This window comes from Haliotis asinina, chromosome 3 (assembly GCF_037392515.1).
Source record: "Haliotis asinina isolate JCU_RB_2024 chromosome 3, JCU_Hal_asi_v2, whole genome shotgun sequence".
NCBI classification, from domain to species: Eukaryota; Metazoa; Mollusca; class Gastropoda; order Lepetellida; family Haliotidae; genus Haliotis; species Haliotis asinina.
This window is the reverse complement of record NC_090282.1, coordinates 27869934-27888981: the sequence shown is the minus strand read 5'-3', so window position 1 is coordinate 27888981 and position 19048 is coordinate 27869934. Positions and strand designations below refer to the sequence as shown.

General features: G+C 46.1%; 2 protein-coding genes across 2 annotated transcripts in view; one reads left to right on the top strand and one right to left on the bottom strand.

Annotated features, from left to right (window-relative positions):
- The window catches only part of LOC137277762 (F-box/WD repeat-containing protein 5-like), a 424418-nt gene that overhangs the window by 70616 nt on the left and 334754 nt on the right, over nucleotides 1–19048 (top strand). The gene's annotated exons all lie outside the window — the stretch shown is intronic.
- LOC137277759 (nucleolar protein 6-like) overlaps nucleotides 5725–19048 on the bottom strand; it is a 32813-nt gene continuing 19489 nt past the window's right edge. The window contains exons 17-23 of the mRNA XM_067809676.1: nucleotides 9981–10144; nucleotides 9305–9457; nucleotides 8853–8950; nucleotides 8511–8725; nucleotides 7826–8020; nucleotides 7066–7167; nucleotides 5725–6070 (exon numbers count right to left, since the gene is read on the bottom strand). Of these exons, the coding sequence (XP_067665777.1) occupies nucleotides 5918–6070; nucleotides 7066–7167; nucleotides 7826–8020; nucleotides 8511–8725; nucleotides 8853–8950; nucleotides 9305–9457; nucleotides 9981–10144 (1080 nt within the window). The 3' untranslated portion in view covers nucleotides 5725–5917. The remainder of the gene's footprint in view (nucleotides 6071–7065; nucleotides 7168–7825; nucleotides 8021–8510; nucleotides 8726–8852; nucleotides 8951–9304; nucleotides 9458–9980; nucleotides 10145–19048) is intronic.

Below are 19048 nucleotides of genomic sequence, written 5' to 3'. Positions count from 1 at the left end.
AACATTTTGTCTGGTTAAAGTGAAAGGCACTGAATGAGAGGATTACCTTGACTGATGCCAATATGTTCCTGATATTACCTGTAAATGTAGAAACATGAGTGATCAGTATGAGAGAAAATAACCCTGGAGCCCAGGACTGGAACCCAGATGAGCATCTGTTGTGAGATCATTCCCTGCTTTGTGGCACAGCATCAAACACTTGTAAGCAGAGGTCTTACAGGTCACCAGGTAACTATTTCTAGTTACACATCGTTCACAGCATCACTGCATGTAGATGAGGTTGAGGGCACAAGACAATGTGTGGCCCCCAAAGCAAGAGAACAAAACAATGTGCATTCCATGAGACTTCAGGACAGTGTGTGCCCCCAAGAGTAACTGCACAAGACAATGTGTGTGGAAGGAGTAAGGGCACAAGACTCTGTGTCCCCAGGAGTGAGGACATGACATTGTGTGCCCCATGAATTAGGGAACAAGATGTTCCCTCATGAGTAAGGGCAAAAGACAACATGTGCCCCCATTAAAAAGGCCATAAGACAATGTGTGCCCCAGGAGTGAGGGCACAAGACAATGTGTGTCCCCAGGAGCAAGGGCACAAAACAATGAGTGCCCCATGAGCCAGAGAACAAGACAAGTTGTGGCCTATAAGCAAGGGCACAAGTCAATGTGTGTCCATCAGTTTGAGTGCAAATCTTTATTAGCATGTTCTGTAAATGAACTGAAGTACTGGCACAGGACATAGCAGTTGGCAACAAGATTTGATAGAGAAAGTGTTTAATTTTCTTGACTCATTCTTAACAAACAATGGATTAGACATAACACTGGGCACTATTTTCTCTAAGTACAAAATACTTCAGTATTTTTTTCATAAATAGTTCATATGTTCTTGTACATAATGTTCTTTCATGAACCATCCTCAACACAACACAATCTCATTCAAATCAGACTAAAGCTTGATATTACAACACTGAAACTGATGACACAACATTACATGTCATGCCAGAACATGTATCTAGTGACTAACCAATTAAATTACAAAAATTCAATAACAGAAAGCTGTCATCACAAGCTATACCATTAGAAAAAAGTAGGGGATACTGGATTTACAAGGCTGATCAAATGCAAATGCAAATGATAAAGCCAAGGACAAAACAGATGATGAAGAGAAATTAAGGGAAATTGTAAACCAAAAGTTACTGTGTTCTGTAATCTGATTGGTTGAAAAACGTGATTAAATGGTATTAGATTCCCGGAAACTGAAAGACTATTCACCGCATATTGACACGTAAACAATTGTTTTGTTGTGTCATCAACAATGGTGACGTCATTCAAATCATATTGTGATGTAAAGTCAGAATGACGTCACAAATGAGCAACTCCAGATGCTACCATGAGAACCAGCTGAAACGGCCAGCTGATGACACTTCACTGCTGTGTCCGTATTCGATGTAAACGAGTGCAGACACTAAAACCCCTTTGGTTTACTTTTGTGTTTACAATGTCGATAAACATCATGTGTTGGCCAATTTCCGGGTGTTATTGAGTATTTGAAGCACGGGAATATTTCATTTGAAACCTCCGGCTGACGCCGTCGGTTCCAAATGCATTCCCGTGCTTCAAATACTCAATAACACCTGGAAATTGGCCAACACATGATGTTTATCTCCTATATGTGACATTCTTTTTCATAGAGATCGTCCTTGGGGTACTTATATGCATTTTCTGCTGCCGGAAAATGTCACATGACGGTTGTAACAATGTTTTAATAAAATATTGTACAATAAACAAAAAGTCTTTTTTGTTCATTATACGGCCCCTCACCACGTGGAGTCATCCCACTGCCGCATATGCCCAGGTAACCAGGTAAGCACCCAAGCCTGTATCATCATTCCATCTGCTGTCACCGTGGTGAACAGACATCTAAGCTGGAAAAACAAAGTTTTGTTGCAAGGTTCTTATCCATACTAGACGATGTCTCAGGAGTCTTCCTCTACTACATGTATGGTTTATTCGTTTGTTAATAGAAATAGAACATTTATTTCAACCAAAGTTACCTTGTTTGTATGTGAAGTAGAGCTGAAATTGAAGGCGGCTTTCCCGTGGGTTATGCACATGTTGCTTTCCCATAGCGGGAAGCCAGCGTCCCCACATGTAGAAATATAGCATCTGGTACCTACTAGTTCATGTTGCAGGTTTTCACATAATTTTCAATGTTTTGTATGTGATAATTAAAATTATATGACAGATATGTGCTGCTGTATTCGCTGTTAGCTTATGCGTTGCATACTTGCCTTTCATGCCTTACGGCGTGTACGTCGTGCGGGACCAATATTCCAGCACAAGATAAACACTCCCAATGTCTGTGTTGTTTGGTAAAAGCGGGTCACCACCCTGACACGTGTGACCTCTGTTTGGGCTTCTCCCCCACCAGGCCCAGAAACGCAGGGCTGCCAATTTTCTCTTTTATAAAGAATTGCAGGAGGCGGGAGGGGAGCCAACAGAGCTTCCCCTGTCTAAATCTAAAAGGGCGCGGCATGATAAGTCTAAGTCCAAAAAACAGCCTAAGTCATCTGTCCCTTCCTCGCAAACGCAGTCTGCTTCTTCGGGTTTTGACATGTTTCTCATAACTCAGTTGTTTCAGCAGCATATGGACTCGGTGAAGTCCCTCGTTCATGAGTTCGTTAGAGGTCTCCGGCAGGAGTTCCTCACACACTCTGGGCGGGGGACAGAGAGTCGGTGGGGGCGAACCGCCGAGGTTGGCTGATTCCGCTAGCCTCGAGATGTCAGGCGACCCATTGCCTTTGGCTTCGGGTCCTGACATCTCAGCTACCCCGGAGAGGGAGGGTTCGTTCCCAGTCCCTCTCTCGGTCTTGGCACAGGGTCCGTTGAAGATTCCTGGGGTGCCGGCCCCTGCACCACCCCTCCCCATGAGAGCAGAGGAGTCGGTTCCGTCCGAGCTTCCTCCTGCATCTCAGGACTGGGGTTCGGTTGGCACTGGTTGGCTGGAGCAGAAGGTGCCTTGGCTCTTGCTTCCCCACTATCGCTCACTCATCCACCGGGTCGGGGCGTGGGTCTCCCTTTCGGGAGGACTCTGCCTCAGCCTCAGACTCGGATGTCAGGGAGGTTGAGGAGTCCGAGGGTGCCTTCCGTTTTGCGGGAGGTGCGTCAGCGTATCGCACAGGCAATTCCCCAGGGCGCAGTCCCGACTAGCCGTCCGGACTCGACTGAGTTCTGCCTGCTGGGTGAGGCATTTGCTCCTTGGCAACCCTCACAGACGCAGCTCCGCATTCTTCTGTCATAAGTACAGGATGTGGTTGGTACTCATTTGCGCTTTGACTTGCCTGAGCTTGTTCAGCGTTACCAGCTGGGGGACGATTCCCTCTTCCTTGTGCCACTGGTGGACGAGTGTGTGTTTACCGAGGTCGCCCTTGGGGGAGGCTCGGTTTCCTCTAGTGCAGCTCCGGCTGCCAAACAGGCGTGGTTAGTTCCACCGTTTGCCCAGTCGGAAGCCCCCCTGCGGCAGGCATACCAGACCTATGAGGAGGTCTATCGGAATGCCATGCAGCAGGTGCGGGTGGTGGTCCATGTGGCCTACCTTTCCTCATTACAGAGGTCGGCCCTGTAGATGGCCCTGTAGATGGTTTCCCTGTATGTGGTTCTCCTCCGTCAATTGTCCGAAGTTCAGGCCCACCTGACGCGCGATTCTTTGCGATCAACAGCCTCTACGGTGATGTGCACAGTCATGGGGAGGCTCAAGCTGTGGCTGCCGACGTCTCGTTACTCGGCAGCAACACAGCAGACCTTGCTGGCCCTTCCGTTTCAGCTGGGAGCAACGTTGTTTCCGGGGGCACAACAGGTCATTCGGGAGGCTGCAGCGGCTGCGACGTCTTTTAAAGACTCGAAAGCCTTCCTGGAGCAACCACGGGTTTCTCGCCCCCACACTCCCGTTGCGAGTTCCTCTTCCAGGGTGCAGCTAAGGCCTGAGTTTGCCAGCTGGCTTCAGCCGCTAGGTAGGAGTAGGAAGAGGAGCCGTGCCGCCAAGGCCAAGGGGAAGGAGCAGACCTCTTCATCCAGCGCTCAGTAGCCTTTTTGCAGGCACGGGGGTTCTGCCCCGACCCCCCGCTAACTCTCCGCCGGCTGCTCCCATGGGGCAGTCCCAATCACATCCTGTGCTGCAGGGGACTACTCATGCCCTCTTGCCTCATATCCCAGTGGGAGCTGCCTCTCCCTCTTCCTACAGGAATGGGAGAAGGCAACACGAAATCCTTGGGTGCTGTCCACTATTCGTGTTGGCCATCTACCACTGTGGAAGCAAGGCCCACCAGACTTTGTCGGCATAAGGTGCACTCCTGTGCCGGCCTGTCCGATCATGCAGGTATTCTGTGCGACGAGGTTCAGGCTTTGCTGGACAAGTCCGCAATAGTCCGCAGTCTGTCGGTGGTCCGAAGCCAAAGCCAGTCTTCACAAGAATGTCTCAGAACTCAGAGCCTCTTTCTGGATCATGTCAGGGGCCAGGTGGTTCGTCTTCAGTTGGACAACCGGACAGCCATGACTTACATCCTGAAGCAAGGCGGCATGGTGTCCCCAGCACTCCTTCAGGAGACATGGGTTTCCTCCTTTGGTGCGACAAGTACGACTGTCAATTGATTCCGGTTTATCTCCCGGGGCTGGAGAACGTGCGAGCAGACGCTCTGTCTCACCGGATCCTGGCCCCACACGAGTGGATGCTTGATCGGCAGATATTCAGAGTTACTTCCCAGCCTCCTACATCAGAGACCTCTGCAATAAGCACTCACCCATTGGATGTCCGTAAGGCCCTCAAGGTCTATCAGCGTGGCACACATTCACGTGAGCATGCGCGCTTTGGCTGTACGGTTCTCTACAGTGGACAGTGTCCTGCCACCCTGGCCGAGTGAGTCTTGGTACATTGTCAGTTGACACTGCTAAGCTACTGAGTTTTGAGTGCATGTCTCCACTGTGACGATCCTACAGACTGCGATCTGTTTAAATTTGTTGTCGGTCTGAACTTTTCCCCCCTTCGGTGCTCTCTACTAGATTCACGATGTGGTTGGGGTTATATGGCACTTTTTACAGAGCTTTACTCTCATGCTGCACTCTGAGTCGGTTTACATGCGGTTGCTCCCCGTCGGTTCTCTCCAATAATTCCTCTCGCGGAAGCTGATTGAGAGTACAACACAGGTGAGTATTTGTTGCATGAGTTAATATTCGTAATTACGATCACTATAATTCCATACTGTACCAGAATTCCCTCCTCCCTAGCCTCCGGTCTTTGTGAGTCTGAGTTATGCATATAAGTACCCCAAGGACGATTTCTATGAAAAAGAATTAGACAAACCTGTAGAGGTTTCCAATTCTTTGAAGATATTCGTCCTTGGGGTAGGGCCAGCCACCTCCCCGCAATTCTGTTTACTGATTTATATATCAGCAGAAGGAATGATGATACGGGCTTGGATGCTTACCTGGTTGCCTGCGCATGCACGGCAGAGTGGCGACTCCACGTGGTGAGGGGCCATATAATGAACAAAAAAAACTTTTGTTTATTGTACAATATCTTATTAAAACATTGTTACAACTGTCATGTGACTCTTTCCGGCTGCAGAAAATGCATATAAGTACCCCAAGGACGATTCTCTTCAAAGAATTGGAAACCTCTACAGGTTTATTCCATTCCTTCGGAAATGTTTCATCTGTATGGACATACTGTACTTTTTTTCTTTTTTCCATTGGCATTGGCTAGTGGAATGCTTGCAAAATGGAATATCCCATACTTTTTTTCAATGGTATGTTGATCACGTAAGGAACATTTTATGATTCTGATGAAAGGTCATTTGTAATGTCTGTGTGTAGCAACTCAAAAATGAGACTGAACAACACCTATCAATGATTAGTGATGAGGTATCTACATCTTTGATTTCATTTTTTTAATATGAGTGACAAGTCCCTTCCCCAACACTTCAAAGTCCGCAATAATGGCATCCATGTTCACTTTGAGAAGAACGTCATCAGAGTTGGAGGTACTGCTGTCCACGATGCAGCCCCCAACATCTAATACCTGCCAATGAAACATCACATTAAGTTTTCATCATGTTGTCAAAGTTAATCCTTCAACAGCTTACGTGCTTAAATAAACATTAGCCAATCCTAGGACACACATCTGTATACTTTAGGTTTTGCCAGTATGTCTTTCTTCAGCTTCAGGAGTAAGTGAGTACAATTTTAGGCCACTTTTAGCAATATTCCAGAAATGTTACGGGGGAAGAACATCCGAAATGGACTTCACACATTGTACCCATGTGGGGAATTAAATCTGAGTCTGTGGCTTGAAGGGCAAACACTTTAACCACTAGCGTACCCTAACACCCTCATCTTCAGGAAGCTGAGGGAACGTAACATGGAAGGGGTCTTAACCCTTTAAACAGCTTCAAATTCTAACATGAAACCTCAGCTTACTGTAGGGGTGAGTTTAGATTTACGCCGCACTCAGCAATATTTCTGCCATATGGCAGTGGCAGTAAACAATCGAGTTTGAACCAGACAATCCAGTGATCATCAATAAGAGCATCTATCTACACAAATGGGATAAGATATATGTATCAACAAAGTCAGAAAGCCTGACCACCCGATCCCATTAGTAGCCTACTTATGACACACATGGGTTACCGAAAACCAGTTCTAACCTGGATCTTCACGGGTCACTTTCTGTAGGAGGAAAGCCCAAATGGATGCAGTTCTTACACACTAAATACTTTGGTGAAATGTCTGACCACATGTATGGTGTTGACTAATCTAAAAACAGTCTTAACAAATCAAGATTTGAACCCATGATGAAAGGTACATTGCAAAGAGAAGCAATTCTGCACAACAAACTGTGGCCCTTCAGATGATTGGAAGGTCAAAATATTGAAACGAAAGTGAAAAGGGATAATGTGTACACTGCCTTTCATTAGTTGTTATTTAGGCTTTTATTTGCTCTTGTATCTTTTAAACTGCTATCAAAGGTTGAGTAAATGACGTCTGACATAATTAATGATAGTTCTGAATTCCAACCTTAAAAGGTCTGGTTTCCTTGGCTCTAGGCTTCCACACAACACCAATAGTAGCACCACCATACTTGTCATGGAAGAACAGCGCCAGGTCACCAAAAGCTGCCTGTAAACATGATAAATTGTTCTGTAAACCATCTAATGTTTTTAAAAAAAATTAACACCAATTTAGTTTCAGTATAAAGAAATAGTGTTTATCATCTGATGCTCATATATTCCAGGAAAGTGTAACGATTTTCAGGAGACAAAAAATGAAGGGCTTTTCATACACAGTAAGAAATAGGAGCCAATATTTAAGGACAGAAAAATGAAGAATGCATTTATAAATTGCAGCAGTTTCTGGAAAGTTCCGCCATTACATTGTTCTTCACATGTCTACTGCATATTGAAGTTTACTCTCAGTTCCTTCAGGTAGAACTGAACTGGGATGTTGAAATCTTACTCTAAGTTCCTAAAGGAGAGAGTGAGTGAGTGAGTTTAGGTTTACGCCACACTCAGCAATATTCCAGCTATATATTTAGGCGGTCTGTAAGTAATCAAGTCTGGCTCAGACAATCCAGTGATCAACAACATGAGCATCGATTTGCGCAATTGGGAACCCATGATATGTGTCAACCAAGTTAGCAAGTCTGACCACTCAATTCCGTAAGTCGCCTCTTACGACAAGCACAGTTGCCTTTCATGGTTGCTGAAGGCCTATTCTACCCAGGCACCTTCATGGGTCCCTAAAGGAGAGAACTGTACCAAATCATTAGTAATCTTACCCTAAGTTCCTCCAGGTAGAACTGTACTGGATCGTAGTCTACAACTGGCATCAATCTCTTCCAAGTATTCTCAGACTCTCTTGTGGGAAGCTTTGTTGCCATGGCAATATCCACTGCTTGGTGCTGTCTGGGTAAATGCTTGGTCTTCAGGTATATTACAAGGTCAAACACATCTAGTGGTGGTCGGAAGATTGTCTGAAATCAAAAACAACACTAAATCAGAGAAAGGCATTACAGGTGTTCTTTCATGACATGAGTTTTGATTAACCATTGCTAACAACTCATTTACCGCTCACTGCTCCACTATGAATACCACAAGTGAAAAGTAAATATGTAGGCATGAAAATTGCGGTTAAGCAGCCTACATGTATATAGAGCCAATATCCAGGCCAGCTGCTCAAAGGTGCTTTGTTTTTCCCTCGATCATTGGATGTCCATCTCAACAGCACATCATATTTTCAACTCCCTGAGGATCATACAACACTTGCAGCCTACTACGTGCACCAAGTTAATGTGCCTTTCCCAGACTTACCAGGTACCGATTCACAACTGGTGAACTGGGAAACATAGTCACAGTGCTTTTTCCAAGTTTGCTGCACATTGCTGTACCTGCCACTAGCTGTTTGCACATATTCATGTGGCCACCACCTAGTCATCTAACAGTGGATCTGGCACAGAAATATACCTTGAAGTCGGCGTTGATGTAGTCATCCTGCAGCTGCTGTTGCAACACCTGCAGTGACTGCTGGGCCAGCAACACCAGTCTCTGAAGTATCGGCACCGTTGGGCGCTCTCTCGTCCAGTGCCCAACCAGTCGATCTTGTGGAGTACAAATACACATCAAGGGCAGACTACTCCTGTCCTCAGTAAACTTCTTTTGAATGTCGGATATGTCATCCTCTGAAATAGGGAATCGTCACACATGGAAACAATCATCTCACAATCAGTAGTTATTATCTTTCCATTTCTGTAAACATTGAGTGGTAAAGGCATACTACGGAACAGTTAGCCATCAATGTTAACTCACTGGAGAACTCGTTGTTCAGGTTGATGATAAGTGGTTGGGTCTTCCAGTCAAACGTTGACATGATACTCAAGAAACGGAGGAAACCAACCATTGGTGATCTGCAAACAACAAGTGTGAACTGATCAATGCTAGTAAAACTGTACTACAACCAAATATATTACGACAATAATATCAGCTTCAACAAGAAGACATGGTCATCAATATCCCTAGCAGTGTTCTGTTCCTATTTGGTCCCTGTTCTTTTAACTCCACCACAACATTCATGTTCTGAAAATGCATACCATATTTGGTTTCCCAATCTGTAAAGATTTTTAAGACTTCTGTCCTCACTGGGGACACCGTGAACTAGGTGAAGAAATGCATGACAAGAGCCATAACTCTGTAAAGAATAGCTTGAAATATGTCTCCTTATTCTCTCAAACTCATGGTTCAAAATGTTTCACATCACCTACCCTGGTGCAGTATATGGAGCGGGGCTGATGTAGCAATGTGCTACTACCAGCTCTATTGCCTCCTCAGCTATGTAGTCCAACATCATGTGGCTGGCGATCCACCTCTTGACCAGCCTCACAGCTCCACTGAAGGTATTGTACTGTTGTTGTATCCTGTACAAGACAATATTCACATACAACAAATAAGTTTTCCACTCAACACCAATCTAGTAATATAGTTATTCAAGTCTGGGCCATGCACTCCCAGTTCCAGGGATAAATCTAACATATACACTGGGGTAAGTGCCTGCTTACACTTTCAACATTTCAATTACCCGGGTAAGCTCCAACAAGCATTCTGGACGAAAAATTAATGGACGTTCTGCAAGGATTTGGAAACACTGGACCGAGGGAGAGTGAGAAAATGAGTGAGCATGATTTTATGCTGCTTTTAGCAATATTTCAGCAACATCATAACTGGGACACCCGAAATGGGCTTCACACATTGTGCCAATGTAGGGAATTGAACCCGAGACTTCAGCATGGGGTGATGAATGCACTTTTAACCATAAGGTTACCCTGCCTCTTCCAAATGGGGAAATGAAGGATGAACAGTCCTACCTGTCAAGTATGTCAATTAGCTGGGCAAGCTGAAACACTAAACAGTGATTAGAAACTGAGTGGCATATGGGCTTACCCATGTAGTGCACTGGTCAGTTTGGGGCGGGCACTATACTCTATTTGAAGTTTCCGAGACTCTTCAGTGTCATGGGACTGCATTGTTCCTTCCGGGCTGGTGTACATCTTGGCCAAGGTTATCTCGCGCATGTTGCCGATCTTCAACCTGAACACATACCCATCCTGCAAGGATATCAAGAGTCACTTTTTATTCTACAAATGCAAATGTTGGAACACCTTATCAGAGGACATCCTATATTTTCATCAAGGCGCTAGTAGTGTCCAAGACCTACCACAGTCAATGACATTAACAATGGACGATTTGAGCAGTTTGTTTGTTTCCTGATTCATGCCAGATATTAAACCAATGTGACAGTTGTCTGTTTGGTTTGTTTCTTGTATAACACCACATTCAGTAGTATTCAGCTATATTGCAGGGGGTCTGTAAATAATCAAGTGTGGTCTAGATAATCTGTTGATCAACAGCATGAGCATCAATATACAGAACTGGGATGCGCTGACATGTGTCAAACAAGTCAGCAAGTCTCACCACCTAATCCTGTTAGTCTCCTCTTACATCTATTTTGTTTGGGTATTATGATGCAAAACAACTAAATCACAGACCTTGTCTAACAAAGTAGTATAGGTAATGAGAGTTCTGGACCACTTTTCAAAAAACCCCTCTAAAAAGCCTCATTTACTAAATGAGGCTTTGGTGGGACCCTTAGCTCTTGCTACTATTGCCCCCTACTACAAAGCCACGCCATCACGTTTACCGTGACTTGGTAGGAGGTAACACTGTGCCGTACGGTACGATCAATAATTCTTCTCTTACAAACCCCCTACCCGGCCCATCCCTCAAGTAGTACAAGTTAGGTTCGTCGGCTTTCATATCCACTTTATCTATGTTGTAAGTTTTGACTGACCATATAGGATCGGTGGCTCGCTTACGGCTATCACCCTCGTGTTCCCCAGGCTGGTACAGATACCTCACTAGGGCCCTATCCGGTATTTGTTTCTCCTTCCCACGCAATGGAGCGGCCGACTCTGCAACTATTGATTTTAGTTTGATAGCGTCTGCCGGTTTCTTACCGGTGAGACGGGTGACTTCATGGTTGATTGCCGACACCACCTCGGGTAACCTCGTGACCCATTCAGTTGATCGTTTTCCAGGGGTGGCCATCTCCCTAGCATACTGATGGCCGAACAAGCGCTCAGCCAAAGTCCTATTAAATCTCTCAACTATGGCTTGGCTGCGATGGGCTCCAGCCGTGCCACGCCTGACCTTCGTATCGTGTTTGGCTAGCAGTTGTGACACGGCACCCATGAACTCCCGTCCGGGGTCAACTTGCAGCTCTGTTGGCCACGTCAGCGGACTGCGTTTGTATATACGTTCGAATCCTCTGGCTACCTGGGCCGAATCTTTCGTGGTCAAGGGTTCGGCTTCCTTGTAACGACTGGCTACGTCCACTACGGTTAAGGCATACTTGTACCTCTTATCGTGGGGTAGGAACAGTAGGTCTGCCTGGTGAACGCTATTAGGTATGTTAATACCGAACCTCCTTCTAGGTACGTAGCGTGGTGCCGGCAAATAGATCTGCCACAGGGCTTGTTTTTCAAGCCACGCTTTGGCTTTCTCTGGTGATACTCGCGCTAGTTTAGCTAGCTTATCTACTGCGCTAGCTCCTTTCCAGTACCCACGCGGGCTGTAGTAAATAGACTCAAATTTTTTCAGGTCCATACGCGTATGTGTTTATCCCATCAATAGCTATCCAACGTTTCGTGTCCATAGGTGATAGGGACGTCTTGTTTATAGTCAGTCCGTATATCTTGTGCCCATCACTTCTAAGTGTGTTCATTTTATGTCTAAAGGTACGGGTCTTGAACAGGGCTTCCTTGAATCTGGCGTGTTTGATGTGTTGTTTCACCACATACTTCTTAACCCCCTTAGCCTTCCGGATCTCGCTATTGTCGGCTTTCAGTATGGAGTACATCTTAGGCCTCAAACCTATGTACTCGGCTATGGGCGTGCCAGCACACTCGTCCTTCATCTTACCTAGGACCTTTTTATTTACCGTACTGTGTAGGGTATGGGTCTTAGGGTAGTCGCTGGTGTCGTATAAATCGAGGTGTTTCCCCATGTCCTCGTACACGTCCTCGGTTCGAATCTCCATCAGCAGGGAATCCGTGTCAGTGTACAGCACTTCACACCTGTCACCGTACTGTTTCTTGAGCTCGTTGTAGTAAAAGTCGTACATCAGGTGTTTGGATAAATCGAGGATGCTCATCCCCACGTAAACAGGTCGGTTGAATTTTATGTGGCTTTTCTTCATGTGTAGGGCAGCCAGGTCGTCTGTGAATATCTTGCTACGGTTGAATGCCGGACTGGCTATCAATTTCCTGAGCTTGTCTTCCTCACTAGATCTAACCAGCTTCACGGTCACGCGTTTCCTCAGGTTCTCCATAGTCTTACCAAACACCGAGTTGTTCATGAGCTTGTAGAGATTTTTCTCAAAATCACTGGTGGCTTTTTTTCGTAGGTCTGTGTTCATTCTGATGTAGGGTTCCATCCATGGGCTCTGGTCGAACATGAGCACCCTGTGTATTTTGGTCAGCCTCATACCCAACGACAGGTACAGCTGTAGGTTGCGATAGTGAACGATGTACTTGGTCTTATTCATTAAGTTAGGCACGAGTTTTTCAACGTCTGTCACACGACCACCTGACAAGTTATGTTGGTACTCAGACATCCAGTCTGGGTTAACCCTCATACGTTCGGGTGCAAGGGGATAGCTGTTGTGCGATGCGTGTAATGCCTTGGGATACTCTAAGTCAACCTCGAGGATATAACCTTTGTTCGAATCTGGTGCAATGCTCATAACATCAACGTGGGGTACCCATTCGAATCCCCCTGTAGGTAGATACTGACTCATGGCCCAGCCGTACAGGTTGTTTGCGTCGAGGTAGAGAATGTGATTGGTTGGTTTGTTAGGATCGTAACCTTTCACGTATTGATTATTTGCTTTCGCGTATCGTTTGGATGCCATGGAAATCCCACCTCGCAAGCCTTTCTCAATGAATAGGTGCATGTCGTAATCTGTGAGCAATTCTAAATTAACTCCGGTCTTTTTAAGCAAGGCGTCCCACGACAGACCTGGGCTGGTGTAATACCATGCGGGGTCGAGTTTATACTGCTTTAAACACGTCCGCCTGAATGTTTCAAACACGTCGGCTAACAGCAGTACATCTGTCCTCAAGTACAGGTCGTGATAATCACCCAGGTTCTTACAACCCAGTTTATTCCATACGTTAGTCGCGTGCGAGTAATCATCTCGTGAGACGGACGCCTCATTCAGCTTGCTATAAAAGCATTCAATAGGGGGTAGTCTGGTCTCGGTGAACTTGGCCCAACTATCCATGTACTCATAGGGGTACACACCCTTCCTCATAAGCAGGGGTCTAGTCTCGGCGTCTGTGTATCGATCGGTGATAGGGAAGGTATTGTTGGCCTTGACCAGACTGTCGAGTGACGACAGGAGGAACTGAAACGAGTCAATGAACCTAAGTCCGTTTAAGCTGAAGGAGATGTATCTCTCCATGTTGTTGGGGATGCACGATATATTACCATCGATTTTCGCGATGGCCTGCATGATCAAGTGTGAGTCGTACCCTCTCAAGTTGTGAAAGACAACGGGGATGTTTATTGTCTTAGGGTTGATTTTAAGCTTGAGGTTGCACGCGTTGTGAGCGGCGCCTCTATACTTACCAGTTATGTGACAGTGATCTCTCACCGAATCACCGTTAAGCGGTGAGTCACACACGTGACAGTTAGTGCTACTAGCGTGAGCTAGCCTGTCGGCTCGGGTCATACGCATGGGAGCGATTCTATACAATGTATTCCTAATAATTTTTTCTTCCTCCTGCAAGCACTTTAGAAACCTTTCAGCCGCGTCAGGGCCCCTATACACTACCGGAGCTTTCGTTTCCCCGTCACAACGGACGACAATATATCCAAACGAACAGGCTTTATGCTCTTGTGTCTTGTGGGTGAAGCTACCCCCACTAGGGGGTGTGGGGGAATCCCCACCCACAACTAAGGCTTCGAAGTCGGCGTATATAATATAAGGTACAGACATTTGGTTCTTGTGGTTACTGAATTTTAGGATATTTTCACCTTCCTTAGGCATGTCGACTCGTATGGCCGTCTGCCCCACACCTTGGCAATCATCCCGGTGGGATTCTAATAAATCAGCTCGACTGAAACCGTGTAGACATCGTACACAAAAATGTTTTTCCCCATTGTGTTTCGACTGGTCGTGCAACAACCGGCTGAGATGTTTTATCCATGTGTAGTGATACTTTTCACCTCGCTGGATCATGAATATATTGATAACTTGGCAATCCTTCACCGTGCTGACCCTGTGTATTATTATTGTATTACCTTCGTGCCCAAAGACATTTATAGCCAGATTATTCTGTTTTTCTACTTTAGTGATCTGGGATATGGGGGTGGGTTCATCTATACCATCCCAATTAAGCCCATCATCTTGGGGATAGCTAGAAAGCCTATCTGAATGAGTGGCAGCTGGAAATAAGGCTGACCTGATAGATATCCTCAGGCAATCGTTTCCTCTATTCTTAACGTTTACTATGGCATGTTTGTTCCTATAGTAGGGGGGTAAGGCTAGGTATGACCCGCCTCTGAACGGCACGTATTTAGCTATGTCTAGATAGACGTTATCGATTTTATCCACAGCCCACCCGGACCCCATGTGCGTGTAGCGTTCTAGGTATTCTCGTATCTGCTGAAAACTGGTATCGATTGATGCGTCAATGGTCTCTGTATGTGTGACGACCTCTTGTTGGCCTCGGAAGTAAGGTTGCAAATACTCAGTGACCCCTGTGGTGCCCTCCTTATCGAGCGACATTTTCACTGTGATCTGAAACTTGATACTTCCTAGGTTATTTAGTTCCTGGTTGACCTTATCAGCTATCAGAGGCTTGATATCCGTAATGTCTATGTTTCTATCGACGAGCATGCGCCAACTTCCCAAATAGTTACCTACAGCGTGCTTAGTGCGCACGAACTGCAGGTCAACAGCTCTATTCTGTCGTAATAATTCTAAAAGCTGTGGTTTTCTCATACGGGAATACCCGCCTAAACCCAAATCGTGTGCCTCGGTTTTCAGTTGTTTTACAGTGGGACGTTTTGCTACGGGGGCATGTGATAACAATGCGGTTAACCCGGCTCTCCCCAGGTGTGAATAACCCGTGTGTCCAAGCTGTTTTGCTTGAGCTTTTAATTGTTTTACCGTAGGAGGGACTTCTAAACCTAGTAATCTCAACAATGCTGGCTTCCGCATTCTAGAATACCCGATAACACCTCTCTGTTTTGCGACCCTCTTGAGCTCGCGCACAGTAGACATCGTGTTTACACCTAAGAGAACTAATGTCTAATTGGTTCACAGTAAAGGGGAGGTAACTCTTAAGTGGCTATCTTGAGCAGTCGCCTACGTTCTTTTATGTAGCCTTTTTTATTCTCGTATATGAGTTGATGTCTGACTACGTTCGCTCCGTGAGCTTTACATAAACAGTAGTGCCCTTTAACACCGATACCACACACAGAACACGTGTAGTTAGGACTTCCCATATGGAAACAACAGAACCCCTGATTCCTGCATTTCCTACCACAGGCCTCGGTCTTCCCCATAAGTATATATTCGCATCGGTATGGAGCGGGTCTCATGTTTACTTATATAGGTATTTTAGTTTAATTGCTTAGCAACCAACGCAGTAGCTGCTATACCCAACACTATGAAGCCAAGTTCACGGTTCATTTGTCCCTTGGATGGTGTGTAGTACTGAGCGAGTGTGGGTTTATTGAGCGGTTCCAATTGTTTACCAGTTAGTAGATAGTATTCTTTCATTGCTTCATCAACATCGTTGAATGTTTGAACGGCATGGTTTTCACGCTGGAGTTGTTCGTTAATAAAATCGATCCTCTGGAGGCGTTTTTTAGCGTACTCAGCCTGTGCTCTTTGTAATTTCTCAGTAGCGAGATCGTGCCGCTTCCTTTCTTCCTGTATTTCAGCCGCGTGATCATCTCGTAGTTTCGAGAAGAGGAAATTACTCCCCGAAAATGCCAGGGCATTCACTAACGCCCCACCGACCATCATAGCTATCGTGGCCATCCCTATATTTATTTCATTATATTATCAGGTATTATTCCTTGTTTTACTAGGATGTCTTTTGTGGCCATCGCCATACCAAGGTTCATTATGAGCATACCCATATCCTGCAGGTTGAAATCTAGCTTGATAGTTGGTTGTTTAAGCACCATTTTAGTCAACCGAGCGTACCCTACTGCTAAACTGGCTACCACTGTGGCGTGGTATGCGTCGTTGACGAACGTTTTCCCCTCAGACGTTATGTATATGATATAAAATATTTTAAATTATAACATGATATGCGGGTCGACGGTGGGGGTACCCCCCACAGTGGGGGTTACCACCTCAGGTACCACCTCACGGTGAGGGTTTCCATCACGTGTATATAACCATGTTATAACCACGGCAGCAGTTACACCTACAGCCAACAACAGTCGGGTTGGGTTGGTCACTTTATGTTGGTTATGCCACCGTTTTTTACCGGCAGCTACTCTCTTAGGATTCTTCTGTCTGGTTACTGTTGAAGTGGTCTCCACCGTCACCTCGGGACTCACTGGTTCCGTCACCTCGGGACTCACTGTTTGGGGTGTGGGGGGTACCACCACTGGGGTTTCCTGTGCAGCATCCATCTATACTATTATTATTATTTTTTCTCTCAAATTGGCAATGTTTTGCCGTGATAATCGCCGCCGTCACTGGAGCCAACAACATACCATATTTGTGGTACAGCCCGCAGCTGATAGAGCTCACGGCGTGTTCGATAAAAGGGTCTTTATCTAGGTCCTCCCACAGGTAAAGTCGGCGCTCTGGTGGAATGGGAAGGAATTGTGATACAATACCGGTGTATATCTGGGTCATAGCCGATCCTATTGTCTTTGTCATTTCTGCTCCGAGCCGGGACTCGTATCTAGCGTACAGCTTATCGATTTCTTCGGCTGACATTTTGTTGATTTTATCTGGAGTGTAGTCTCCAAAGTAATGTTTGGCTTTGCCGCCAACAGCCAACGCCACCAGTTTCTCTCGCTTGGGGGAATCCCCAGTGGGGGAACCCTCCAACGACAATTGTTCGAGCAATTCCTCACACTCCATCTTATAATATAACAAGTAAGATTTAGTTTTAACTATATAATACCCGATACAGACAAAACACAGAGAAATGAAAGTTAAGTTGCACACGACAAATACTTCAAATATCATAGCTATGCTTAGCATTTGCTTAGCTTTAGCTTAGCTTTGCTTAGCTTTAGCTTAGCTTTTGCTTAGCTTTGCTTAGCAAACTATATATGCTACTGGTTGGTCGGTCTTTAGTACGAGCTTAGCGTGTTTAGTTTCAGCGAGCTGTTTCTTCACCCGTTCCCGTTCTAATTTACTCATCACATCGTTCTCTCTCAAACACTCCTCAAACGAATCCCTATCCTTGCAGTGAAATAAGGCCACCCATCGCGTCTGCTCCCTGAGGTCTTTCAACACCGAGTTGAACTTCTGCGTTAGCACCCAGACGCTGTGATTTGCATGCCGGCCGGAGAAGGCCAGGTACGATAGCATGTCTCTCTTTTTTGTTATCTCGCGATTAGCGCTGCAGTCGTCCAGTATAAATAGCGTCGGTTCCCCTTTAAATTTCTCGTGAAGAGCTTTCAACCAGTCCTGCAGGCGTGTTCCAGGGTCGATTTTGTGTACGTCCGGGTCCGTCATCACCCAAGGTCGCGCGTACGATTTATTCATGCTCAGAGTAGGGCATATGATAATAATGTTATCGAACACATCCTTGTAGTAACCCTCCAACATATCCAACACGAAAACGGTCTTACCACAGCCAGTCTGCCCGCATATGATAGCGCAGTGTGGGCCAGTGGGTAGTTGTGGGTACCCCTGGGGGGTGTGGGGGTCTCCCCCACTAGTAGATGGCTTGCACAAATCTCCCATTGTCTATATTAAGTTGCGCGTCCATAATAACGTACAGATATAATTTCAACTTACCAGCGGTTTGAGCCTTCTTAGTAATCTGGATAGTTATCCCTTCGCTACCGTTATCTATACGGCGCCCGCTACCGTGCAGTTTATCATCATCCGTGGATCGCATGTCCAACCATAGGGCGTACTTGGTGGTCAGGTATTCACCGATCTGCACGGAGCCGAGGTCCAGGTCCTTTGTTATGTAATCCCCCACTGGTAGCTTTTTTATCTCATCCCACTGCTGGTGTGGTCTCATACCATGACTGAACAGCTGGTTGGGCACGCCCTCGATGGTAACTTCCACCTTTTCAATCTCGGGGTTGAAAAACTTCTCGCTGTCCCTCCGGAATGGATCGTAATCCTCCACGGGGACGACCAGGATACCTTTCATCGATCTCGCCGGCACATTCAGGTTGATATTCCACACAGTGTCGCTCTTATCACGCACAACTGATCTATGCCTCAGTACGCGATCGTACAGGATGGCCATCTTCCCAGAGTACTGACTTCGAACCTGCCTTGCCAGCTCCGGGCTAGTGACCATGTCGAACTCCAGAGAGATGTTGTCTATGGCATAACTGGCCTCATCACCGTTCGGCGTACGCACTACTTTGCTATAGTCGTTAAACGTGAGCTCGTATTCTAGCCTATCACCCAGCGCGGCCTGGTAAAACGGCGCGTGTCCCGTGAGCAACTCGAAGTCGAGCGGCACGCAGAATCGATTCCCGTATGCTAGAGCGATAGCCTTTTCACCGTCCGATAGCTTGTCTTGCTGGTCTGTCGTGAAGACGTATCCTATGCGCGCCCGGGTTGATTTGCTGATACCCTGGTACACATCATTGACTCGTTCTCTCTCGCTTTTCCAGAGATCCTTGTAGCAGTGAAACACGTCGCTGTCGTCGATGCTCAGCACCTCGTTACCGCTGATCTTGACGGTCGTTTTCTTGATGATAGCTCGACCCACGTT